Consider the following 27,710-nt stretch of genomic DNA (forward strand, 5'->3'; position numbering starts at 1 on the left):
GGTCTAGTGGTACGGCTTCCAAATACAACACCAGAAGGTTGTGAGTTCAACACCATTGAGCCCCTGAGCAAGGTACTTAACCCTGAGCTGCTGCAGGGAGACTGTCCCTGTACTTAGTTCACTGTAAGTCTCTCTGGATAAGAGCGTCTGCTAATAATGTAATGTAACATAGTTCAGCAAGGATGGATTAGTAGTAACTAAGGTTCACTTTGCAGCAATTGGTTTATGGTCGTTTGATGAGTTCCACATTTGTTAGCTAATCTGCACCAGTATAACACAATATGACACAAGGCTTTAGCTAATCTTGAAACCCTGGCTTGTAGAGGTAGATGTTTCTAATACCTTTAATTCAGTTGATATCATGCCATTTGTGTTGAATTAAATTTGAAAAACTGACATTTAGTAAAGCTGTTTGCCCACAGCTAGTTTTTTCCCCACTCGTGAGTTAATTGGGCCCTGAAATCTTACAGGGATATTAAATGCTGAAGGTACTACATCACAATAACTATTTATTCAGTTCTTTAGACTTTAGCTTTGACCTTCATGTTTTAAATAGGCCATGTATTTGCAGCTTTACTAAAAAAAAACAAAAAAAAAACATTGTCCATTATTGAATTATCTTTGATGGATGTTTAATTACTATATTGTCACCTGTCAATCAAAAATACTGATTTTATTATTGATTTCCCCCATAAGATTTAAAAGCGGTACAGTTGTTTTATTCAGCCCTTAGAAGCGTCTTACAAGCTTCCCGTCTGTCTAGCACAGCATGAGAGGCAAACCCAGGGCAAACAACACCTATAAAAGCACTTAGAATTATTATATACAAAAATTCATCATCTAGGAGACCTAGATGAATGTATCAGCATTTGTATCATCTGATTGTCCCATCTGGCAGCAGGACAGTCAGAAGAAATCACAGTGACAGAGTTTTAAGATGAAATCACTATTTATTTTTCTCAACCCTTTAACACTCATGAGGAGTCAGCCTCTCATCATACAGCAGCAACAAGGAACACGCTTGAAGTTCAAGATTCAAACAACATATATTAAGTTTTCTTCTGTCTTCATCCAGGAAACACAAATGTTGACAAATGTTAAAATAGAGTCCCAAAAACTTGTAACACATAGAACATGTTAAACTATTCTAAGAGACACAATATCACAAGTTCTTACTGGATGTGCAGAGAAGCATTGTTTATGTGCTGTAATGGTGAATATGTGGAAGTCTCTCAAAACATTACCAAAAAACCTAAGTGGACATCATTACAACAATCTAATGGAAGTGTAATAGCTTCTGTATTTATCAAATAGTGATACAAACATGTTTCATCCATTTGAATTGATGTCAGATAAAAAAGAAATATCTTTTAAACATTCAGAGCCACAGACATGTTATGGTGAACATACTGATAAGAACATTTTGAACACAAGGAATAAAAACTGAATGAGAACTTATTAAATAGACAAAACCCAGAAACAGGAGACGACAAGAACTTTACTTTCATCAGTCTCTTCTACGGTCTTGTCATCTCACCTTAACTACTAGTGCAGTCCTTGTATTGTTTAAGGCGAAATAGAATTAAAACATATAATATTTAATAGATCGGATAGAAAAATACAAGTCTTATCAATATACAATGTAGTACATTTAGTTTGAGCCAGATTTAGGTTGTTTTAGATTGAGGTGTTCTTATTGAGCTTGAGTCCCAGAGTTCCTCTCCCACAGTAACAACAGCTGGCTGCCTGCTTGGGGCTCTAACTCCTACATGAGACAACAAAGAGATAAAGAGAAGTTTAAAATGCAGTAATGAAATTAAAAAAACTTGTGACATTTTCAACTGACCAGCTGAAAAGTTCACACAGAGACATCTGTCATCATAGTATCATTGAAAAGGGATGCATTGTAGAGCTAACTGACAGATTAATCAAAAGTAAAAATATCATTAGTGCCAAATATACATTTAGAGCCCTAAATGTTGACGTCTCCATGCTCTCCTGCTCCTTTGGGTCACATATATGCAGCAGCGTAAAGTGAAAAATAGCTGCGTGAAGGTGAATGTAGATGAGAGAGCGTGGTGATCAATAAACGAGACCTCAGCCAATCACATCACTGCTCATCGCTCTGAAACAGCTGAGCCAATCACAGTGAGGTATGACACAATCAGCTCAACAACAGAATAATCATTCCACTGTGGGACGAGGCTTTAAAGTGTGTGAAAGATCACCAAGAACTCCAAGAGTAAGAGTGTCATCAAATGAGTGCAATGCTTAGATTATATACTTTGAACAGCCCTTTTTGAATGGCTACATTCATTAATAGATAGAGACATGAGAAGAGCATGTTAGACTTGCTTGGGAAAGTTATTAATTACATACTTAAACTATTTATTGTAATTTCTTATTCATTTCCCTGTAGTTCAGCAGGCTGTGTTCTCCACTGGAAGGCTTCAAATGTTTCATGTTGTCACAGTGTAACTATGAAATGAAGCAGACTCACCTGTCCGTCCCTGCTGATCTGCACCTTCTTGTTGTCGTTCCATGGGTTGAGGATGTGTTGGCTGCACTGGAATGGAAGATTCTCCTTGTGGATCCACTCCACACTGAAAACCCCTCCTAGTCCCATAAAGCCCCAGTCCTGGCAGCTCTCCTGACTGATGTTTGATGTCATGCGAGCGTAGCCCTGTGAAAACGTCAAAAGACAACATTTCTTTTTAAAAAGATCCTCATTTACAGTGTATTACACTTTTACAGAGATTATGGTACTTATGGTATACAAACTATGATAATAGAAGCTAAGCTGAATCGCATTTGTTGTTACCTGGAAGTGTCCAGAGCCCTGAACAGAGAAGACGAGGATGATGAGGTTATTCTCCAGGAAGAACTTGGTGAGTTTGGTCTCATTGCTTGGTGTGGTGGACCAGATACCTTTCTGCTGGGAAATGTCTATGTTTCTGACATTGCTGCTCTTCATGATGAAGTACCGCACTGATGAGCCCAGCTGAGGGGACAGTGGCTTTGAGGTCTGCTGGGAACAAGGGGAGGACAACAGTTGAGCTAACTTGAATTTCACTTACTAATTATTTGATGATGAGGTAGTAACTAGTAATATCAAACATGTCAGTCCAAACACTGAAGGCTCTCAGGCTGACCTGCGACATTGTGGGCAGTTTAGGCGGCAGGACGGAAGAAGAATGTGTGGAATTCAAAAGAAAATATCTCTGGTTCTGCTGCATCGATTTTGATCCTTTTTCAAAAACTGTCCGACGTTGTTACACAAGTGCAATGATAAATAAATGGACATTTCCTTTAAAACTCCTATTTCTTAAACAAGCAATTTCTAGTGGTAGTATAAAAAAAGACAGTGTCGTCGTACACCATCTCCTTTGCGTTCCCCCAAATTAAATTTGATCAAGAACAATAAGAATGAAGGACTAAAAGCAATAGTTTTAACCAGGATTGTCTCACTTGTCCTACAAACAAAAATGTATGTATCGAAAGAATTTGACGGATGTTATAAACACACAAAAATTATACACATAGCGGCTCTAAAATAAAAAAATTCAGGAGGATCAACAATGCTTGGCAGACGGTGAATACCTTTCCTGAGGAGGAAGGACAGGGGCTGTCAGAGGGACTGTCCAAGCTCCCAGAGCAGGAGGAATTACTGAAGGACGGAGGGTCATCAGAGAACTGATTTCTGGGTAGTGAGGCCTCATCTCTGCTGTGGGCTTTCATCTGCAGCAGGCTTGAGGTTGCTGGCATCCTACTATACCTGAGGGGAAGTGGTCAAATGAAGCAGTATGAAGTGAAGTATAACATGACTGATTTTCCTACATTCTCAAACACCAGCCAGGGCTTTTATTAACCTTACCTGCAGAGAGAACCAGGCCGGTATATCAAACAGGCTTATATTAGAGACAGGCCTTTATTTTTGAACGTGTAGCTTTGCAAGCTACCAATTACTTCACAGGAAGGCTGTGTCTGTGCCCTGACAGTTGGCTGTGGAGAGGAGGGTGCTACACAAACTGTGAAACATGAAGAACATCTCAGATCGCCTCGACAACCTTCTGGTCAAACAGTGGAGCACTGCATCTATTATTCTACAGACATCACACTATAAGGATTAGCGGTGTGTTGTTGGTAAGAACAGTATAACACAAGCTAAAGAAGGAGAGGAGAGGATTGCTCTTTATTGTCCTTTGACATCCTCACAGCTCTGCCAGGCAGGACAGTCAAATGTGAATATCTTTAAGCACCATGATACATTACACTGCAATGGAAATGTTTTGAGACAGCTTGATACCTGTCATTGGAGGTGTTGGTGGGTAGTTTGGGGCTGTTCTTAGAGTTCTTCACAGAAGCCTGGGGCCCATCCTCTGATGACATGGGCCGGGGCCGCTGGCCAATCCCTGTGGGCTGCTGCAGGCCTGCTCCCTGCTCCTCCTCCGCAAGCACCTGAGAACCATCAGTTTCAACTCCAGTCATTTACCTGAATCCTGGTGTCCATACTGCAAACATCAGTAAACTAACCGAAACCATCTCCAGGGAGATCATGAATGAACAAATGGAAATGTGGCTCAAAGTTAAGCTCATGGATGAAACAAGGCAAGGAACACCAGCCCCAACCCCAACAGGGACTTCTCAACTGGTAACATTTGAAATACATTCCCATGTTAAGTCCAAACATGATCTATATATTTTCACTCTGATGGATGGTGAAAAGATTGGTTTCAAAATGGACTTAATTTTCAAACATGTTAAGAGAGAAATGGTGCGTCAGTTCAGCTTTACACAGAGCTTCAGTCGAGGTTCAATAGTTTAGTTATGGTTAGACCCAGTTAGGTTCATGGTTCAGATGTACAGAAGAACCAGAAATACACTGTAACTGCTCCGTTTAGTTTCCTGTAAATTCTGAATATTGACTATAATGCAATTTGTAAGCACATTTGTTCTTTTTACATTTGACATATTTTGATGGTGTGATACATGTGTTACTTGACCACATGTTCAGCGAGGCACAGTTATAGAGGAGCAAATAGACCATTTCTTAAGACATTGTTAACATTATTATTATATTTTTTAAAGGTTTCGTTACAGCACTAAAACTAAAATAAAGACATCCCCAAACCTTTTAACGTGTGGCATTTTAACATCAAAAGTTCCATGAATATAGCAGAATTACACACAGCCATAATAATCTACAGAGAAGAGGAGGATGACATCCTGTCTGAGGATGCTCATACAATAATTAAAACCTACATTACACTGGTGTAGTTATTGTAGTTAGTGAAACTTAGAAGAAAAGAGAATATGACATACAGAAACCAGGATCCGGATGATGGCCTCTTCTTGTTGAGTCCAGGGCTTTGAGGGACAACGGATCCTCTTGATGAACAAATTTTGCCACTTCTGTCTCAGTTCAAATACCAGTCCTGCAGCCTGACACATAACATGAGATAAAACAGCATGTAAGTGAGAAAAGTCAGGATGGAAACACAGAGAATTAACATAGAACAAAAACATTTCAATTGATTTGGATGATCTTAGGCTGAGAGGTAAATTATTCGTAGGTTTAGGGGCAAAGACAGCAAGGCTACAGTCTGCCTTCCTTTTGGGAACACCCAGTACACACTGATTAGCCGACCTGAGAGACTTCCACTTACTATATGGACACAACGCTCTCAGGGGCTTCATTGTGTAGAGCCTGATTTCAAGTTTTAAGTTATTTGTCGTCACAACAATTACTGGGTCACATTGATTTGTTTATTCCAAAAAAAGTTTGAAAGCCACTGACATAGAACCCAATACAAATGTATGAAGAAAGATCTCATTAAAATTCATAAACTAAGCTTTAACCTCTCACCTCTCTGTCCAATTGGAAGACGAGCCCGTCATCAAGGCTCATCTCAGCCAGGTCCTCCGTCTCACTGTCGCTGTCGTCATCCAGCAGACTGTCTGAAGGAAACAACGTGGAGACAAAGACAGATAGAGAATCTGCACAGACAGGCTTCCAAATCAAGTGGAACATTTAACTACTATGTACAAATATAAATAAATATAAAAAGTATAGGCATATAGTACAGCATCCAGTGTACTGAAAGAAGAGGCAGAGTCAGGAGGAAGAGTGCAGATTATGTCCTGCTCATGGAGAGATTCAGAAGAAGTGGTGGGAGTTTGCTCATCCAGCCAACTTTTGATTGGTGGACTTGGAGGAGGCTCGTGATCACGTTCAGGGTACTTTGTTGGGAGTACTGTGGCAATAACCCGGGTCTGTTTAACATTAGCCTATGTGTAATAGAGTGGGTCCGACCGGCCGTGATCAGACAAAGGTGCTGATCATGATGGAGGTGCTGTGTGTGTGTGTGTGTGTGTGTATTTAGAGAGCAGAGGTCAGACTCAAAGCATAGTTGATAGAAAATAGAAAATTAGCAATGCTAACGTTAGCTTGAGCAATCATTCATTTCAAAAGGACAAACAGTCAATTAATTTCTCGGTTCTACATGTGTCCAAGTCCTAACTTTCAAATAATAGATGGGTCCGGTTTGTACATTGGACGGTCTTTTTGGTTTCTAGTGCAAATCTTTGGACATGTGAAGAGCACACAGTCCAGCAGTGTTACACTACAAGGTCCAAAGGTCAAGAGGTCATCATCAGGAACCATACCAAATTCATGAATATGGTTCCTGATGATAATGACCAAGAGTCCAGATATCTTGCAGTGGACAGTACAGTGGAGTTTTGGACAGAGACAGACATCACCATACTAAGCCCATGTTGCCAGCATGGTAAATTCATAAGATTTAAATAGTTTACCAGTAACTTTCTGCACAGCAGGCTCCTGCAGGGCAGAGCTGGGTAGTTTGGCACACCCTCCAAATACGGCCACAGTGATGGCGGTAATCATGGAGCAGCAGCGGACACTGGCCATCCTGTGGCCTCGGCTCATCTCATCGTAGATCAACCAGTCTGTGGGAAGGGCTGATTTGGCTGGGCTGTTCTAAACAGCAAACACACACACAGTCACACAACTAAAACCTTGTGTCCTCCAACTGCAACATAACTAGTGATACAGAGCAAATAAGAACCAAAGAGATGTAGTAGGTGGTGAGGAAGTAGACGTTAGTTTAGGTTGTATCCATGGGTTAGAGCAACACAGTTTTTTATTTATGCAATTAGGTATTTTTCATATTCATAAAGTATAGTGACAATTGCAAGTAATGTTCATTAAAGGTACAGCTGTTCTTGCAGCTTCTGATTCTTCAGCTGACTTATTGTACCGATTAACCTCTCTCAAAGATCCTGCAGCCGAGTGTCTTGAGTTTGAATATCAACCCTCACAACTTTATTGGTGTCGCCAGGTCTAGATTAAGTTTTTATATATACCTGAAATGAAGACAGAACCAGAACTGTATTTCTATTTCCTTCTGAACTTATGTTGCCTTTTGTAGTGTCTGTCAGCGCAACACAACCTCCATCTGTTTAACATTAAAAGCCTTCCAGCTGTTTAATAGGAATAATCCCTTTGCTTCCTTGAAGGATTCTTTTTTTATTGTCTAGTTTCATTAAAACCTTTTACCCAGCCTGTAAAACCACTTTATCCAATTAGCATACAAGTAAAGAAAATATGCACCAAGCTATGGTTGCAGGGGTTCCATGCGGTTTTCTCTTCTATGGCCACCAACTGTGTGACTTCACCCAATTATCCTTCTCCACGTCGGAGGTGGACAAACCTACGTGTAGTTGTAGTTAAATAAAACTAGAAGCAAATATTCTGAAATGCATATATTTATGCGCGGATAAAGATCTTACAACATATGGGTTGATAATGTGTGTGATAACTAGTCAACCCCTCTGGGCAGTGCTCAGTGGGTAGAAGGTGGGTCAGATCCCTCTAAGACCTCAATGTAAAGACAGAATTACATATTAATGAAAGATTTGTTTTCCTACCTCCTTGAGCTGGGTGAGGATAGATGTGGGATGAAAGTGGACCTTCTTCTCCCTGCTGCTAGAGAGCGTGGAGGTCTCCGGGTTGATATGGACCAGGTTTGGATACATGCCAGCCACCAGGGCTGCCTTCACCACGGCCCAGTTCTCAGAGTTCAGATTCACATCGCGGATGTCACTGCCTCCACGGGCTCGCACGAAACCTAGACAACAGGCCGTTTTAAATTCTGGGCTTCATTCATTCATTAAATTTGACAAAAACTAATAACATTAGAAATGTCCTGATAAAAAATGTCCTTCCTGATCCCAGTCCCTCAAAATGAGTTTTAGCCATTACAGACTTCCATATTTGTATCTTTATATTACAGGACTTGTTTATTGTGAGGGAATGTTGGGCTTAGTTGCAGCTTTCATGTTATGTGCTAATGACAGCAAGAAAACCAAAAGGCAGTAACAGGTAACAGGCAGAGTGGTGATGTCGGGCTGTAGCACACACCTGGTGGAGTGTAGAATTTAAAGGAAATGAAAGTGGAACTGACCAATGGCACGGAGCTGTCCCAGCAGCTGTGTCCTCATGCCAAGTATCATGTCCATGGTGGCCTGGGACAGGAAGTTCTTCTCACAGAAGGATCTCTCCCAGCCGTCACTGCGGGCCTTCTGCCATGCCTGACGCCACACAGGACAAAAATGTATCTGTATTATGATAAATTGTCACACATTATTACATTGATAACAACAACATCGTCCTTTAGTTTTCTCCGGTTTGTTTGTCCAAATGAATGAGCAGTTGCAAAAACCTGTTTAACGGGTATAGGATTAAATCATATGAGATTTAGACAATTGTTAGGTAAAACATTTGATGATGTGATTTTCTTAAATGATCTTTATCCCATCTGGCAACAGTTACAAAGAGACTGAATATGCAACATAATATGCCACACAGGTCCATCATAATGGGGGGGGGGAATGTCAGGCTGTTACTGTTTTATGGCTGTCGTTTTGTGCTTCTTCAAACAGGGTTCCCACACCTTCTTAAACATCCAATTCATGTACTTTTCAAGGACTTTCCAAACCCAATTCCCTGAAATTCAAGGACACAACACGGCAAAGTTTGAAAGACATGGATCAAGGTTTACTACCGTTGCACTTTCGTAAGGCAGGCGAGCCCGTCAAACAATGCGGGAGACACGCATGCAGACAGCGGAACATAACCTACTTACTAAAGGTAAGTGAAAAATAATCTAAACAAATTCAATTTCCGTATTTGCACAAAACATATATGTTGCAGTGGGGTGTGGTTACGGTGACAGCTGGACAGAATCAGGTAATGAGTCACAATATAAGCGAGGTGGTAGGCCTGGTTCTGCTCTCTTGCAGTAGGCTGGGGCGTGGAGGACGGATGTGTGCGGCCTGAGGACTTTCTGAGACTGTATTGGAGCGTGGGGTTTTGTTCTGCCTGAAAAGTCCAACGTGCTGCACCTTTAAACTGTTTTTGTTTACCAAACTCCTCCCTCTCCTTCCGTCATTTTATCTGGGTGAGAGCAGGACTGTCTCACAATATCATTTAAAGCACTTTCAATGACCCATGTCTATTTTCAAAAACATTCAAAGCCTTGATGGGAATTTGACTTTGCTGTAATGTTGCACATGAATTGAATGGACAGCGTTTATGTTGTTAGAATAACCCCTCAAATCAAACACTTCTTATATTCACCCCAAAATGCACATTTTATTTCCTCCCACCTACCTGGAAGGCTCTCAGCAGTGCCATGTGGTCGCTGAAGGTGCCAGAGGTGAAATTTTTGCGGCATTGTAGAGCAGCTCTTTTCTGACATGCCATGGCAGGAAGGATGAAGGGGTCACGGTAGGCCAACGTACAGGCAATGGTTAAAATGGGGTCCAGACACTTGAGCACCACAGCGCACAGCACCATCTTGCCCAGGTGGGGCTCCACAGGGAGATCAGCCAGGTGGTAGCCCAGATCAGTCAGGTCTTCATACTGGTCCATAGCATCGATTGTCTGGTGGGAATCAAAACAAACTCAAAGACTTTGAGTTGCTGCAATATTTTAAGTGGATGTATATGTATGCATGTGGAGGCTTGTCTGTCTGTAGAGTGGCTTGTGTCAGAGCTCAGAATTCAGTCAGGTGTATAGCAGTATTTGTTAGTACGTGTTACCTTTAGCATCTGCACAGCGTTCCTGATGGCATGTGCAGATGGAGGCTGAGGAGCTTTGGACAAGAACTCAGCTACTGGACAGGAGGAGGGGGCTAGCAGTTTGGTCTGCAGACACAGTTCCTTAAACACACAACATGACACATCACTATTATAGGTTATTACTAAGTCTACTGCATACACTGCAATGAAACAAGAAACGCAGAAAAAAACTGCAAAGAAAGTTGAACAGGAGTAATAATGCTCAGGAATAATGAGCTCCTGCACCGACAGACTGGTCCGTTATAACGGAGCAGTGTGATGCGTGTAGAGATGCGTGTGGGGATTGTGTGTAGTTAACATCCTTTTTAATGAAGGTCAATACAGTGGACAGTGTGTGTAATCAAACACCTGCTGCACAAAGTCTCAACTCAGAAGCTACAGATTTATCTACACATGGTTCCTGATGCCTTCAATGAACAGGAGTAGAACGTTTTCTTACAGTAAAAAGGAGCTGTGGACAACAGACACTGGAGTCCCTCATATTCATTAGGAGAGAAATGCTGACGTTCCTACTTTAACCACATTAAACAAGAAATATTAAAGCAGGTATTTAGTTTGTGGGCAGCAGAGGGACTTTGCTCCAGAAACAGACGTGGTTCTGAGACGTCTACTATCAGTGCAAGACTAACAATGATTTTCCACCAAAATACCAACAACTCTCTTGGCACTGCCTCAATTGAATTAACCCGCCACCGGTGCGTTCCTCTCTACCTGCTCTGTGCGCTGGTCTTTATAATGAATGACTTGTGGCTTTAGTCTCTGTATCGCTCCAGAGGACTAAACCAGATGTTCCACAGCAGAACACCTTCAAAAAATGACTTAAAGAATAGGTTTTTTGGGCCTAGTCCATGCTGGCCATAAAAATATCTTATGTAATGTGATTCCAGTGTAGGAGATGGGGGATAATATTCACAGTGTGAAACACTTCTTAATTGAATAGGCTATTTGTTTTTGCTGCTATTTAACATTAAAAGACAATTTGTCTGTGTATTTAGCCTACATCTTGCCGTGAGCACGCTGCACATCTCCCTGACTGCAGCTGCTTGAAGAATTTTAAGTCAACTTTCAACTTGATGCATATTTTTGCTGGTTGATGCCTGATGCTGATTGGCTCTCATAACAGGTCGGGTGCTGGTATTGAAAAACATGCACTGTTGTTGTTACTTAATTGCAGGAACTTTAACAATTAGAAGTGAAAAGGAGTTAGATGTGTTGTTCTTGTGACCTACTGTTTATTTACAGCCCAGTACATATGGCACTGTAATGTTACACAGTAAGATGCCAGTCAGTCACCACAGCAGTATCTTTATTGAGCTTTTCTTACACTGAACTGGACACACTGAAACAACTACAGGTGTGAAAGACACCTTGGTGTTCGAGACGTTCCATCCTTAAGTTTAACAAAACACAAACAAGCTCTTTAAAATCTTTTTAAAAGTATAATCCTGGGCAAGACCTTACTGGTTTCCTACAATAATGTTGTTGTTACTGTTGTTCTGGTCATTCTCTGCACATTTCCTAAATAATCATTCAATTAACTTTCAGTTCATTACGCTGCACTTGTCCACTGTTGATCACTGTGCTCAGTATGTTTCAAACAATCAATGCTTTGCCAATAAATCAATAAATGGTAAACACTAAGCAGTGCATTTAGAGTGATAAATTCCACATGTACCAGGTTATGTGAACAAAGAAAGACATGTCTAAATGATATATTTATTTTAACATGTTTGTAGACCTGTTGCTTTCTTTTTAGTCACAAAACAAATCTGTGAATCTTATTTTAATTGTATTAAATGTATATTATTTTTTAGGTTAATACTATTTGTAAAATATAATATATTAAATGTTCCAATAAATTATATAGATTATTTTTAATGCACGAGTGATTAATCATCATCCAATGTGGACCTGTAAAGTCAGTGTGTGTGTGTGTGTGTGTGTGTGTGTGTGTGTGTGTGTGTGTGTGTGTGTGTGTGTGTACCTGCAGTGGCATCCTCAGCAGCTGTGGAACCTGGAATTCCAGCATGTTGCTGAACCTGAGTCGACTGAAGAGGTGGAAGCAAACCCCTGGTCTGCAGCGCCCAGCTCTGTGGGCAGGTCACACATTCAGGAGATTGTTAAGATGATTCAAACTTAGATTGATCAGGGGATTAAATACTAATACAAACAGTTCACATTTAGTCACAAGCATGAATCATCAGGCGAGATGTAAGATTTAACATCTTTTGAGGTGATAGACAAGTGTGAATATGGACATTGTTGATGTTACCTTCCCTTCCTTTGCAGAGCGCTGGCTTTTGAGATCCAAACCTTCTTTAACATAGATACATGACTGAGGGTATCAAAGGACTTCTGCAAAAGGAAAAACATCCAAGAGTTAATAACCAACCACGTGTGTAATATTTGATCTATTTTTAGACTTCATGTTTCTCTTATATTGTAAATACATCTCTTCAGCAGTAACTGTACCTCTTTGACCTTTCCTGAATCAATGACGAAAATCACATCATTGATGGTGATGCTCGTCTCAGCAATGTTAGTGGAAAGAATCTGAAAGGAAAGAAATGAAGACATATTGTCTACTTTGATAGGGAGTGAATTTCCTTCAAATTCCATTCAGAGGGAAAACCACACAATTCATCAGTCATCAGCTACTTGTCAGTCAATAGACAAGATGAACAGACAGAAGAAGTAGGGAACAGTAACTGGAATGTGGCGCTCAGTGGAGCGAGAGTTGAGAAGAAAAGGGCAGTTAACCAGTTACAACGTGGGTCAAGATGCCGCTGGCATGTGTTGATGAAATATATCAATGAGTGTGTTCAGTGACATCAGAGACTCACTATCTTCCTGATACCAGGTGGAGCGGTCTTCATGGCTTTCTTCTGATCCAGAGTCTGCATGTCTGAATGTAGAGTAAACACCTGGTACCTGAGAGACGACACAGCTCTGTCAGAAACATACAACACAACATGATGCTGTGCTAATGCTCAACACAATCAACTGACCAGATGGCTCAAAATACACACACACACACACACACACACACACACACACACACACACACACACACACACACACACACACACACACACACACACACACACACACACACACACACACACACACACACACACACACACACACACACACACAATAACCAGTGCTATAGATACTGCATGCTGTTGAAATGTCTTCCATTCTTCTTAAGGACAGTAGGTTTCACCTCTCAGGGTGGGTGGAGAATCTCTTATCGTCATACAGGATGCGGTCCCTGAGTGACACTATCTCATCGTATCCAGGAAGAAAAATCAGGAGAGCACCTGAAGACCAACAGATAAAGCTCACATTCAAATAATCCTGAAATAGTATTCCTTGAAATCTGGCTAATAGTCATGTTCACCATCACTTGTTGGGTGATTATTCTGTGTTTGCCAAGAAATACATGCTCAATAAGTGCTGAGGCTCACCTTCACTGGTGGTGGAGCAGATGTGGTGCAGCAGATCCATGATGAGGTCCAGGTCCACCCAATCATCATCAAAGCTGTGGTGGTACAGTTTGAGCAGCTCCTGTTCTTCAATGCTAATCTCTGCACTGCCACACTGCTCCAGAGTGGACTCATCCTGGCTGCTCACCTCTTCCAAAGGACTGCACAGTAAGAGGAATGTAGGTGTGAGCTGATCAGTTTATTACCTTTTAAAACACTATTTAAATTCGGACAAGCATTTACTTTACTTATTGTTTCCTTAGGAACTGTACTATGTCGGGAGAGTGTTGAACATTACTCATTTCACCATTAATAACTAAAAGAGTTAAAGCATAATGATTTTTAAATGGTGTACCCCAATATACATCTTCTTAATGGAAGCAATCAATTCCATATAGCCACCAATTCAAATAAATAATAATTCAAAGTTAAAAGGGAAATTCAGCTTTTCCAAATGTATGTTAAGAGAATGATGCATCTTTACACAGAACATTCCAAACATACTAAACAAGTGGTTAATAACAAAGTCAGAAAGAACAAAACAATAACCCCTTTTTAGAGTAGTTGGTTTAGTAGTTTAGTTTTGTGCATCAAGGTCAACATATCACTCACATGGAAGACTTGAGTAGATCCATAACATCTGTCTGCTGGAAGTGTTTGGCAAAGTCTAAGGCCGTCCTGAAATGAGATGAAAACACTGTAACTCAAAGCATTCACATGTGCTCAACAGCTTGAAGAATTATTCAAACAAATCGATGTGGTAGGTATAGGTTTAGAAGTGGAAAATGTAGCGGCTTGAGCGTTTAGTTTGCAGTTCGTACAGTATTGGCTATATCCCCTGAACGCGTGAAAATACTGTAAAAGCCTGTAAAATGCATGCCTCTGCCAGGTCTTTAGACAATGACAGGAACATCAACAAATATGGAAATGAATTACAGTAACTTGTAGTGGCGGCCGAACATTAGCTTGGTAACATAATATGGTGGATGTCCTACCACCCATTGGATGCCTTCAGGTTGATGTCTGCCCCCATGTTGAGCAGCTGCTCAATCTGTGTGAGGAACCCTCGGCCTGCTGCCACCATCAGAGGCGAGGACCCTGTGTCACTGTGCCGGTAGTCCACTAGGTAAAAGAATACAAGTATGAGGAACAGCTAGAGCCTTTATATCTTCAAGACATCCATTCATTCTCTACACATGCACTTTATGTTCAGGATAGCACTGGGCCACCCCCAAAATATTAAATTGTCAAAGGAACACGGGAAAACAGCCAGGCAAAATTCATAAAAAACACACACTAACACCTCTGCCATGTATGGTTTTATGGGGAGTTATGCATTAATAGCACTTATGGCTGGGATGTTTTTTTATTATTATTATTATTATTATGATTATGATTATTATTATTAGAATAATAGTGTTTAAAGTTGTGTAATGAATAATTCCAGAAAGGAGAGTAAGAGCAGAGATCCGCCCTGAGTCATACCGTTAACACCTTCATAGAGGATGAGGTTGAAGAGCTGAATGAAAGCATCCTGGTCTTCATTGAGGAAAATGTTGGAAATGCATGAGTCCATCTCCTTCAGCAGCCACGGCTCCAGCTGTTCTGTGTCATACTCAGTCTGTGAAGATAGTACACGGACTCAACCTGGTGCCAAGCATCAACACACAACCACACTCAACACACAGCTACACAATAGAGGACAACATTCAAAATAAAAAAACAAGATGTTCATTTCAGTATTGAGAAATCTGAAATCTATGTACTAGCTTTTTCAGGAGTCGATAAGGTAAGAAACATTAGCCCTGGCTAAAAGAGCATATTTATTTGACAATTAAATCAGTGATCACTATCTTTGTGTGTCATCACTGACTGTAGATATATTTTTATATAATGCAGAACATTACATTGTTAAATCACTTTTTTCTATATATAGTACATGCGTGATTCTCACAGCGTTTATAGTGGAGGCATCCCTAATGAAAGAAGAAATTTGTAAATTATTATGATATATAATAATAAAATGATTCTGGCGCTTAAATTGTTTTCTTGTAACTCCATTGATAACGAGATTCTGAACACTGGGCTTGATCGGACCCACTGAAGCAGCCTAGAGATTAGTGTGCGTGTGTGTTTACCGGCTTGTTGAAGGTGCTGTCCCCTCTGTCCAAGGAGCTGCTGTCCTGGGGGAGGCCCGGGCCCGACGCAGGGCTCATCGGTTTCTCCTCAACAGAACTGTTCTCTACCACCGTACACCACTCCGTCAAACGTTTCTGCTTCTTCTCCACTGAGAACCAGAGAATGTGATACACAGAGCAGATTGAGACAAAGCCAGAGGGAAGGCTGTGATGCATTTTCTTTTTTTCAAAATTCAGTCCAGGTCAGTGGACTAATTAAGAAAAGCTTCATACTTCTCTGTGTCTCTTCCTTGTATTTCCTCATGTCTTTATTGTTAAAGCCCGTCAGCCTCAGAACGTCTTCCAGAAAGAGTTCCTTCACTTCAAACTGTCTTCCGATGACTAAAATATGAAACAAAACTCTTCATTTATTAATAATAACATGATGACCCTCCCACCTGGGGAAAAGACTTGTTTCAGTTAATAATCTTTGTATTTAGAATGAACTTAAGTGAAATGTGTTCTGAATGCAACATTCGCTCCAGTAATTATCGATCTATTTGTGCTTATTCATGGGAAAGTGATATTTGCAATTTGTAGAAAGAGTTGTGTCCCCTTATTTATCTGTGTAAATGAAGGTAAACAAAGGTTTAAACATTAGAACATTTTTGCCCAGTTTCAACAGTTATTTAAGGATAATTTAGGCATCAGTGTGCATGAGTGGTACTATACATTATACGTACTATATGTTCTGTGGCCGTTTTAGTGAAGAATTAGAAATGTATCCGGATTTTGATCCTAAATGTGAGAAATGCAAGCAAGCGCCTGCAAGTCTATTACATTAGTTTTGGACTAAGACTATATCATTTCTGTCAGTCTTTCTCTAAAATGCTAGAGGAGCCAATAGATACATCCCCCTTTCAATGGTGTTGCACCCACGAGCCAAATCTCAGGGCAGAGCAGTGACGCCTCTGTGAGTGCCTTAAACTGCAGTTCATGGAATGGCCACTTGAATCCCTATACAGTGTTTCCCCTAGGTCAGGGGTCGGGAACCTTTTTGGCTGGGAGAGCCATAAAGGCCAAATATTTTTAAATGTATTTCCTTGAGAGCCATATATTTAATAAAATTGAGTTTGAAGTATATCACGTCTCCGAGTACTAAAAGCGCTATCAGTGTTTCCCCTACCATTGTCTGTGCGGATGCGGGAGAAGATGCAGCGGGAGAACTGTGCAGGTGAGCTGACGGTGTATCACCGCATCACACACCAGGAAGTGCTGTGTTGTAAAGCTCTGGAGATGGAACATGTAATAAGCACCGTAACACAGACAGGAAGCTTTATAAGAGTCAATGTAAGTCTGTTCCTGAGGAGATACATTCTGAACATGGCGGTGCGATGGCTCAGTCGAGGGAAAGTGCTGAATAGATTTTTCGAGGTGCGTGAGGAAATCTGGCCGTTTTTGGAAGCAAAGGGAAACACACCACAGATCTCTGGGACGAAAAGTGGCGATGTGAGCTGGACTGTTTGTGCGACATAACGAAGCATCTCACTGTTAAACCTCCAGCTTCAGGGCCGTGTGATCACGGACATGTATGATGCAGTGAGAGCGTTCCAAGCCAAGCTGCATGTGGGAGACACTGATGCAGCAAGGAAAGTTGGGTCACTACGTGTTTCCAAACACTGACAAACCATCTCCACCACTGTGTTCCCGACTGCACATGAACTGCTCAGCAATCCGTTTGCAGTTGACGTGGAAACAGCACATGTGAACATCCAAATGGAGCTGATTGACCTCCAGTGTAACGACACACTCAAGGCAAAGTATGACTCTGTGGGCGCTGCAGTTTCCAAGCTTCACCCCCAAAACGATGCCTTAATTTTGGCCCTCTCTGTGATTGAGTTTGACACCCCTGTTTCTCCTCAGCTGTTTCGCGAAGGGCAGGGCTCCTTCGATCAATAGCATAATCGTTTAGTTTATTTAATAAAAGAGCACCTGTCAATGTGAAAAGTGAGTTGTGAATAAAAAAAAAAATATATATATATATATATATATATATATATATATAAATAATTTTTATTTTTTTAAATCGAGAAAAAAAAAACCTTGAATTTCAGGCAGGGCGCTGGGCTCCGTTGGCGGGGCACAGCGCAAATGGTAGGGGAAACACTGCTATAGGTAGTGTGCAAACACGTGACAAAACTGTGTGACAAAACTGTGTGACAAAACTGTGTGACGTATGCGTGCGACTCCATTTTGGATGAATAACAAATCAACAATGGCGTCTAAAGTGAACAACAACAACTCTGACTTCTTCAAAGTATGTTGACTCTCTGGAGTCCTCTGTAAAGGCAAGATTCAGAGAAAAAGTCCAAATTTGCGACCCGTACATGCTAAAGCCGTCGGATCATATTGAGGATTTAGATTCATTACCGCCGATTGAATATCCGGATATTGTGAACTACCTTGTGCTACAAACGTCGTGGGCAACCAACGCACAAATGAAGGCATACAAGAGCTTAGATGCTTATAATGTCTTTGTTTCTGGCTGGGTTGGTAGTCTTCTTACCAAACCACTGAAAGATGACAGGGTGCTCGTCCATGCCCGTGTAAATCACTCTCAAAGAGCTCGAGATACACCGCTCAAGCCATGGTATGTGAGTGAGAAGAGCAGCGATGTTATCCTCGCACACTGTGATTGTATGGCTGGATTAAGCGAAGCATGTTCTCACATTGGTGCTTTGCTTGTCGCAAGTGAAGTATTCTCAAGAATAAGCAAAACAAAAACATGCACAGAAGAAAAGAGCAAATGGCTGCTATCATAAAGCTTTGCCGTTTCTCCTGGTGATGAGAAGTAAGGTCTTACAGTGTTCGGGTATATCATAAGCACACATGTTTAACGTGAACATTGAAAACATAGCTTTAGCATGAACTCTTACCAGATATAAAGTGGACGCCACACACACGGGTGAATTGTGCTTTTTCTTCTGTTAAATCCTTATGAGTTATGTTGCTAAACCACAGCTTAGGGCGTTCGGTAGACAGCAATTCATCCCTCTTTTGTGGATCATTGTTTTTGATGATTTTAGGAAATCTAAAGAACCGTTTCTCTGGGTCACGAGTAGCGTTATGACCACAATTATACACTGCGCACATGATTGGCATTTTCTTTCAATCTTAGACGTTTAAATACAAAGAAAATTATGAAGCGTTGCAGCAACTCACACGTGAACGGGCGCAGTCTTGGTTGTATATACATCCAACATGGTTGACTTACGGGTTGGGAAATAAGCGTGACGTCACATGCACACGATAGACCCCGTATGGTGAATTTTTATAGAAGTCATCCGTTTTAATTATATTAAGGCTTAAAGTTACACATTATTAGGTGACAGTTCGGTGCCGTCTCAGGCCGCTAGCTGCTAGCTGGAGGAGTGGGAGTTAGATGGTGGGACACTGCCAAGATCCCACTTTGAGCTTCTATGGTGCAGCACACGCTGTGCATCTGAGGATTTACAAGTGCAACATGCTAGCCTTTTGCCCCCCCTTTGCCAGATGACCGACACTGTTGTACGGTGTACGGTGTACGGTAGAAAGAGCCTCTCCCCCCGACGCATCATCATTGGATCAAAGAGATTATGCAATATCTAAAGTTAGACAATATAAGATATTCTCTCCAGGGGTCTGTACTGAGACTTTCTTGAGATTTGTAGAAATAATTAACCACATAATATGTATGCACTTTTGACTTGTTTGTTCTATTTATTTGTGTGCTTTCCCTCATCGGCAAGTGTTAAAAATCGGGGGGGGGGGGTGTATGGGATTAGATGAGATACAATTGTGTACTGTGTGTATATTGTGAAACTCTGCAATATTAAGATTTGTTATCACAGAAAAGCCAACTATCTGACTAACTTGCCAACTGCAGTAATGTAGAAGCAAACTTCTAAAGCAGTGTGAGCATTCATTTAACAAGCAGTGTTAGTAGGACTTACGGCGGATCACAGGGCAGGAGCCGAAGTACTGAACGAACAGGTCTACATCTAGAGCTGCACTGGAGAGGATCAGTTTCAGTGTGGGGATCTTCTGAAGCACATCCCGCAACTTAGTGAGCAGGAAGTCAGTCAGACCATCACGCTCATGCACCTCGTCCTGTTAAAACACAGCAAGTCACTTTAACATTCAGGGTTTTCTCATCGAGTTGGGAGCTAAAACAGTTTAAAGACGAACTCAACACCCTCTGAAAATCCTTCGGTGGTTTAACTTTTCACCTTGCAGATGGTGACATCAATGCTGGGTGTGGTTACACACATTTCAAACAGAGAGGGCACCAAATGTTACTCTTCAAAGAACAATCCCAGTTTCAATTAGGAATATTCCATAAAGCAGCAGAGTTTAGCAGTTTTCAGACACTGTCTGTCCTGTATATTTGTAGTCTTGACGCTCACCACAATGACATGAGTGACAGTTGTCAGGCTGGCATCTCCCGACATCAATGTTCGGAGGAACACTCCACTGGTGCAAAAGGTCAGCAGTGTCTTGGGGGAGACCCTGAGGGTTAAAAGTCAACAGTTACAGGAGTCATTCCCATATAAAGCAGTACAAGTGTTCCTCAAGCTCGATAGAAAAGTTAACTTGATGGGTGGTGATGGCCTAGTGGTACGCCTTCCAAACAAAACACTAGAAGGTCGGGAGTTCAATACCAGGCTGCCACCATTGTACATTGTACCCAAAAGCATTGTACCCTGAGTTGCTCCAGGGAGACTGTCCCTGTACTTAGTTCAATGTAAGTCGCTCTGGATAAGAGCATCTGCTAAATGACCTGTAATTATCTATCCAAGTTATGGCTTTTGTCTTTTACATTATCAAAGTCTGTCTGTCTTCTCCCTAAATATTTTTGTACTGTACACTTGTTTAAAGTAAATTTGTTTATCTTGGGAAAGAAAATACGTTAATTAGATTTAGGGTCATATTGACCCTTACTGTGTAAAAGTCAAAGAACCAGGTAAAACCAATTTAGAAAAGGGACTTACAATACATGTTTTATTTAACAGCCAACTATCCAACACTATATTTAACAATTCATTACATAACATTTTTCCCTCATTACTTTAAAAAAACAAAAACTAATTTGACTTTTTTCTCAAAATATTCTCCTCACATTGTCAATGCTCTCCACATGATGGGCATCATGTGACTGTGTGCTTTCTGCAGATGTAATTCTTGGATTTCACACAAGAGTTCTTGTTTTACTGAATGGAACAAGGCGTTCGTCTACAGTAACATGGGGACAAGGATTGTACAACAAAGGAAGAACTTCGACCCATTTATCCCATAAATCTCTGATCGCAGCTAGTTTGTCTCTTTCACGTCGACCAGCTCTGGTATCATGGTTGTCAAATCAGATCACCCGAGACATCAGGTGAAATGACTCCAGAGATATTGTTGCTTGAAAGATTGGCCTTCCATTCTCTTCATCCCATAGACTGGCAGTTGCTTCTCCCCTTGACTTGTACACTCCGGCTAATACCAGGATTACAATGTACAAGTCAATCTGATCCAGTGGCTTCCATGTCTCTTGAAATACACGCCTCCCCTCCAAGCTGGTCATGTCCAGTACGATCCTTTCTATTGGTGGGATATGAAGAGCTGAAATGCTGATTGAATATCATCAACTCGTGTGACAGCAAATCTTGTAGGGCCTGGAGTCATTCTGATGACATTGGAAGATGACAGTCTTCCTCGTCTTTGGTGTGGTGATGTTGACCATTTTATGTTACCATCTTTAGATGCACATGTCACTTCTGTGGAGGATTGCTGCATTCCTTGGTTTTTATCTGATGGAAAGACTACCACAGGATCGTCCTCTGAATCATCTTCATCGTAGGAAAATTCATAATCCGGATCGTCAATAGAGATGACATTACACCACTGACAACTCTCACAAGCGTGAGAAAGCTCCTCCTCCTAATTCACACACACACCTGGTTCTAAATGGGTGTTCAGAGCCAGTCAATATGTAAACAAATGCAATCAAAATAAAGTGCATCAAAGAGACATCTGAACAGCTACCTACCCACATCATAGTGTCTGGGTCAAAATGACCCAGACATCATGTTTGTATACAAACTCTGCACAGACATTCCACTACACATCTAAGTGTTCAGATATTACACCCCAGTTCATCACCCTAAATGAGGAAAAGTCACAAAATGTCAGGAAGAAAAATGACGAGTTAACCAGAACTTTGGTCAACTCAAAAACTGAAATGGGTCAAATTGACCCTTAACAAAATACATTTAACTGAAGTTGGCTTGATTTGCTGATTGGTAGCTAAAGTGTTCATTATTTCCATATGAAGTGTAAAGAGGAAAGGTAAAGATAATCTACCTGCTCTCCAGTCTGATGTGATAGCCAACCGTCTGGCCCACGCTCTCTCCTCTCTCAGCTGCTACTCTCTCAGCCACAGCGATGGCAGCCAGGCGTCTGGGCTGAGTGCAGAAGATCCTGCAGGGCTCTTCATTCCTGCTGCACTCATCCAGCAGGAACTGTGGGATCTGCACAATCCCAGTGACACTGGATTACCTTCACAGAGTTCTTCCTAAGGCTCTATCTTTACCACACATGCTACAGAATAGTTATCCAATTTCAGTGGACTTAGTCCCTCCAAAACGTTTCTAAACACAGAACAAAATGGAAAAATCCAAGACCTTGTGATTTTGTGATAGTGTCACAATATTTCTAAAGAAAGTGGTAGAATCAGTGAAATAGTTCCAAAAATAATTTTACTTTTCATAAATAGGGCATCCTGGTAGCCTAATGATTATGGCTCAACAACAGGTAACCTTCAACGTTGAGGGAGATATTCCTGCTGGGAACCTTTGCTACATGCCATCTCTCTCTCTCTCACTCTCAACGTTTCATTTCTGTATTTTCACTTTCAACTGTCTAATAAGGACAAAAAAAAAAAAACGAAACATGATTAGCACTACACACAGCTGAGGCTGATGGGAATGTCATTAGTTTTGCAGATATTTCATAACCTGATGAAGATGACGTTTAGATTTTTAAGTCAGAGGATCACAAAAGTGAATAAGTTTAATCCTCTGGGAACCGTTAATGTTTGTACAAAAGTCCATCTCAACGTGTTAGTGTTAGTAGTGGAGTTACTTCAGTTGGGAGTGTTGGCCCGTATGTCAGTCGGTCAGACCCACCTGTGTAGTTTTTCCAGAGCCGGTCTCTCCCACCACCAACACCACCCTGTTTTCTCTGATGACCTGGATGATCTCCTCCTGGCGTTCATGCACAGGCAACGAGCGTCGAAAACTGTCCAGTTCCGATGGACTCCTCCTCTTAGGCACCATGATTATGCCGTTGTTTAAGCGCCCGCTTGCCCTGCTCCTGTCACAACTGCCGTCTAAGGAAAGAGCTGAAGAATATTACGTGAGCCGTTACAACACACCTGTGTGTTCCATCTTGAATTGCTATGTGTTGTTGCACTTATTTTGATTTAGTATGGTTGGTGTCCTGACATTGATGAATGCGTAACGATTGTGTTGTTTGGTACAGGACCTCTGGTACGCCAAACTAATTTTGTCTGTTCAAGCCAAATAATTACTGTTGAATAAGCATAATACGGTCTAATCAGGTGTACGTCTTAGTATGGAACATGGAACTTAGTGTGGAACAACACGGTCGGCATGTAAAGCTATTGTAACGAGTGTGGTCAGGATGGGGAACAGAAATGAGAACACAGAGGTGGAAGAGCATGGAATGTCATTTAGATCTATTTTTGGGTTACGGTTATGTTCTCCCACTCTGTTACAGTGACACTGGACACAGATTAGAACAGACAACTATTGTGTTCTGACTTTGTTCAACTGGGTTGGGCGATAATCAAACGTCCATTTGCAAAGGTAAAACAGTTATAAATCTATTAAAGTACCCAGAGAGGAGAGACGGTGAGGAGGGCAGTATACAGCCCCCCAGTGAAAGTAGGCACCTCAACATCAGTTTAGACAGTTTTTGTCTCATGGAGTGGATTCTATCCGTCACTCACCAGGTTCTGCAGCCACAGACATGGCACTTTTGTTGTTGGGCTGCATGTCTGTGCGTTCCCTATTGCTGATGGGAAACCTCTGAAGTAGGCTGCGGATGAAATATAAGGAGTTGTGGGAGAGTGTGAGGGACATGGAAGGCCGGGGTTTTTCAGAACCGTTCTTCTTCCTGATGGTGAGGAAGCGATTTGGTCCTTTCCTGAGAGATAGGGAGAGAACGTCCTTATATTAACATACTTATTAAGCCTGATTCAAGCGGCAAAAACTGTCGCTGTAAATGGTCCAAAAATCTCAGAGTGGGGGCATTCCGTCACAATTTACTGACCTCCCCCATCGATTTGAATACCTGTTGTCCTATAATAATAATAATAATAATAATAATAATAATAATAATAATAATAATAATACATTTTATTTATAAGCGCACTTTTCATTTGCGTAAACAAAACTCAAAGTGCTCATGTTCCTACATGTTAACCTATATGTGAGAATGTTAGAACATGATTTTATGAACCATAATGACCGATATAACCAATCAGGAGACAGGGGCCCTCAAAGTTGACCCATATTTGACGACGACCCCTCCTGAAGACAATTCTTCAAAAAGATCCATATTATCCATAATTTCAGTACTTCTGGTCCAAAATAATGAAATATGCAAATTAGGTGATTTTATTTGTCCTTAAACCTTCATTTGTAAATAGTGCATGAAGTCAGATTTTGTTCATCATCACATTACTGAAAAACATTATAAGGAAGCCCAAGTCAGTAGACATGTGTAGTGTAAAGTCATGTGAAGGTGTGCAGATCTTCACTTTACTCATTTGGACTTATTCAGTATGTTCTGCCCACATTAACTACCAGCTGATCAGGATGTCTTTGGAAAGTAAATGATGTGAAATGTTCCTTTGGTTTCTACCTGATGCTGCTTCAGATCTACAGACAGCACCATACCAAGCAATTAGTCTCTGGCACACTGAACTGTGACAGAGCCTCTGATTTAAAAGAATAAGAAGTCAGAACATGGTCTTATTGTACATTACTTTTTGTACAATTGAAAACTACTGAGAGCATTTTACTCAACAAGAAAACACCTGAAATCTGGGAATGTGACTCAAATATTGTTCAAAATTGGTTGGCTTTTCTGGATTTGTTAGTGTCACAATCAACTCACATTGAGTACATTGTTTCAAAGATAGTCATGGATGAGGTCAAAGAGAATTAATACCACACCACCAACACATTCTTTAACTGTTACAGGTGCCTTGTGGGTACATTTACATTCCTTCCTTCACTGTGATGAAGGGTGAATCTCCACCAGCAAAACGAAACTTAAGGAAGAAAACACAAGCAGCGAGAGCTGACCAATCACAGGCATTTAAGTAACCACGTGGCATCTCTGTAGACACTGTCGCCTCAACTGCCATCACACTTTTTAGCAGGTTCACTTCAGCTACAGCATAGCGGGCGTGGGCTCCAGAGCGACACCATATAAACAGACCTACAAAAACAGCTTTATTATAAAAGAACTTCAACCCCTTTATGAGAATGAGTGCATGTACCATCCTAAATGACTTCTGTGACATTCAGTCCTAGTGATACTCAGATACTTGATGAACAAGGTCCTGGTGGAGGAACTTACCCTTTGCTCCTAGAGGTGTAACCAAGGGACTGTGCCATTCGATGAATGAAAGCCCGATCAGTGCTGGACAAGGAGGAGGGAAATTTCATCTCTGCTCAGCCAGGGAAAGGAAAGGGTAGATATTAGGACACTTCAAGACTCAACCAACCTCAATCTGGGATGAGTAGGCAAGGCAAGTCAAACTGTATTTGTATAGCACATTTATAAGCAACTGAAGTGCTGAAAAGTCACTACAATTGCAGCACAACTGAAGATGAAATCCAGGCGTCAAGCTCAACTAAATCAAATACAAACAACAAGAGGTTGGTCTTCAGCAGCGATTTCTGTAGTCAGAGCTGCTTTTATTTGAACAGGTTAGCTGTTAAGGCCGCTGCAAAGATTTGATGTGTCTAGATGTGGGAACATCCAGGAGCATGACAGTGGTGTACATCTGTCAAATGATATAAATATAACTAATGTTTACTAAGGCTGACCAAACAGAAGTGTTCGGCTTTCATTTTCTGATATAGAACAATAAAAACAGTTGATACCTTTCTGGTCATTGTAGCGAAACCTCTCCAGAGAGATGTTCACTGATATTTTGACTTCTTCATCAATGGGAATCTTTTTGAGGCCGTTGGAGATGGAACCACGGGCTGCTGTGTTCCGGCTCTTGGCTGGTTTCTGTGATGCTCGACCAGCATTCGACATGATGCACTGCAGCAGCAGCAGCAACAGCAGCAACAACAACAACAACAACAACAACAACAACAACAGATCATCTTCCCACAGGGACAGCAGAAATAGTTCATCATCTTTGTGGAAAACATCAAATGTTTATGGACTTAGGTTATAACTTTTCCAAATGTTAAAATATTTAATTCCAAATTCCTGTATGGCTACTTGTGTTAAGATAACAATTAGTGCATCTATATTTGAGAGAATCTGTTACAAATGTCCGTGACTGTGTGGCTAAAGGCTACATGATAATATTGGAGAAACTTGACCTTAGCAGAGGGGTGATAATTAGCCATGTGAACAATGTTTCAGACATATACAATAAACTGGTAACGTTAAGTCAGAGTCATTTTAAGCCGCTAGGTCACGACACTTACATTAACAAATATCGGAGGTATTGTTAGGGTGAAATATTAGCTAAATTTGCTTTTAAGAAGCCTCCATGTCTTGTGTGTGTCATTTCACCGGTAACGTTATCAAAACACAGAACTAACTTAGCGAAGTTACAGCTAGCTGAACGGGTAAGAGACCTAACGGGACATGAAAACTGTAGCTAGCCAACTCTGTGTCCAATCTTGTCGTAAAACTAATTAATGCAGATATTCTACCTTGATTAGTGAAGAGCTTTCGTTTCTCTCCCAAACGAAACGCACCGAGTCAGATTAGTGGGACGTACTTCATAGAAAGGTTCCGCATGTTTTGACAATCCTCCGGCAATGGCGCCGCCAGAAACGAAAGTACATCCGGTCCGACTCCTTCAGTATTAAATGAGGCGTTATGTAGGACAAACCTAACGTGGACCTGGAAACATTATTTAACTCGCAAAATAATGAGATATATTATCTTTAATATTTGAATTACAATAACTGTTTGACAACTCATATTTGACAGGTAACCTTTTTATTGTCACTGCACGTAAAAGTATGTCTTCAATTTGTATCCTTTAGCATAATGCTAAACTTTACATCTTTCTTGTTTAAAAAATACTATCTATCATCAACATTAAGACTTCTGACATTTTAGGACAACAATTATTAAAAGATTAATAGGCTTTGTAAATAAATTATATTTAGAAATGATGACTTTCAAAATAAAAGCACAGTGGAATATGCAGTAGGCTGTTTTGTTTTATGTGTCATTTGTTGAACCATACTTTCACAAATCATTTCAATAGTACAGTAAAACTTGTGCTTTGTCGAACATTGTAGATATTCAGTGCTGGGGAAGGAAAAAATGGGTCATGACCATCATAATCTGGGGACGTTTAATATCCATTGTACATTTCAGTACTTAAGGTCACTGACAGAGCAACATTACAATCCTTTGGCCACACGTTAGTGCTGCAAATCCTTCGAGTTTATTCTTCCTAGAGCCTTTTCTTGGAAACATGCACTAAAAAACATTCCTTTATTTCCGTTGACTTTAGTAGCATTTTCCCCTGCTTCCATGTTTGATGTGTAATGTGGGTACATACATTATATTTATTATAGAAAACACATTTACAAACCTAAACAGATGCAATCAACGT

At 40.9% G+C, this 27,710-nt stretch overlaps 1 protein-coding gene across 5 annotated transcripts; it reads right to left on the bottom strand.

Annotated features, from left to right (window-relative positions):
- Window positions 1-930: 930 nt before the first annotated feature.
- ythdc2 (YTH domain containing 2) lies at window positions 931-26,909 on the bottom strand. Of its 5 annotated transcripts, none has more exons than XM_029444938.1 (31): window positions 26,791-26,909; window positions 25,996-26,161; window positions 25,466-25,556; window positions 23,826-24,022; window positions 22,981-23,183; window positions 22,157-22,323; window positions 20,215-20,317; window positions 19,762-19,918; window positions 16,064-16,171; window positions 15,791-15,939; window positions 15,138-15,273; window positions 14,648-14,774; window positions 14,265-14,330; window positions 13,635-13,813; window positions 13,391-13,487; window positions 13,008-13,095; window positions 12,637-12,717; window positions 12,437-12,519; window positions 12,149-12,254; window positions 10,126-10,245; window positions 9,695-9,967; window positions 8,487-8,613; window positions 7,951-8,150; window positions 6,817-7,000; window positions 5,867-5,958; window positions 5,323-5,442; window positions 4,307-4,458; window positions 3,601-3,775; window positions 2,822-3,028; window positions 2,501-2,683; window positions 931-1,765 (listed from the first exon to the last, which is right to left on the bottom strand). In XM_029444938.1, the coding sequence occupies exons 2-31, from the start codon at window positions 26,153-26,155 to the stop codon at window positions 1,694-1,696; spliced, it is 4,203 nt and encodes a 1,400-aa protein (XP_029300798.1). In that variant the 5' UTR covers window positions 26,156-26,161; window positions 26,791-26,909; the 3' UTR covers window positions 931-1,693. The 5 variants fall into 5 exon arrangements, 3 of the variants coding, with proteins under 3 accessions (XP_029300798.1, XP_029300796.1, XP_029300795.1); XM_029444936.1 differs by having other exon boundaries at window positions 2,822-3,025; window positions 22,981-23,195; XM_029444935.1 differs by having other exon boundaries at window positions 22,981-23,195.
- Between the last annotated feature and the right edge of the window lie 801 nt (window positions 26,910-27,710).

The sequence above is a fragment of the Cottoperca gobio genome, chromosome 12 (genome assembly GCF_900634415.1).
Source record: "Cottoperca gobio chromosome 12, fCotGob3.1, whole genome shotgun sequence".
Taxonomy (NCBI): Eukaryota; Metazoa; Chordata; class Actinopteri; order Perciformes; family Bovichtidae; genus Cottoperca; species Cottoperca gobio.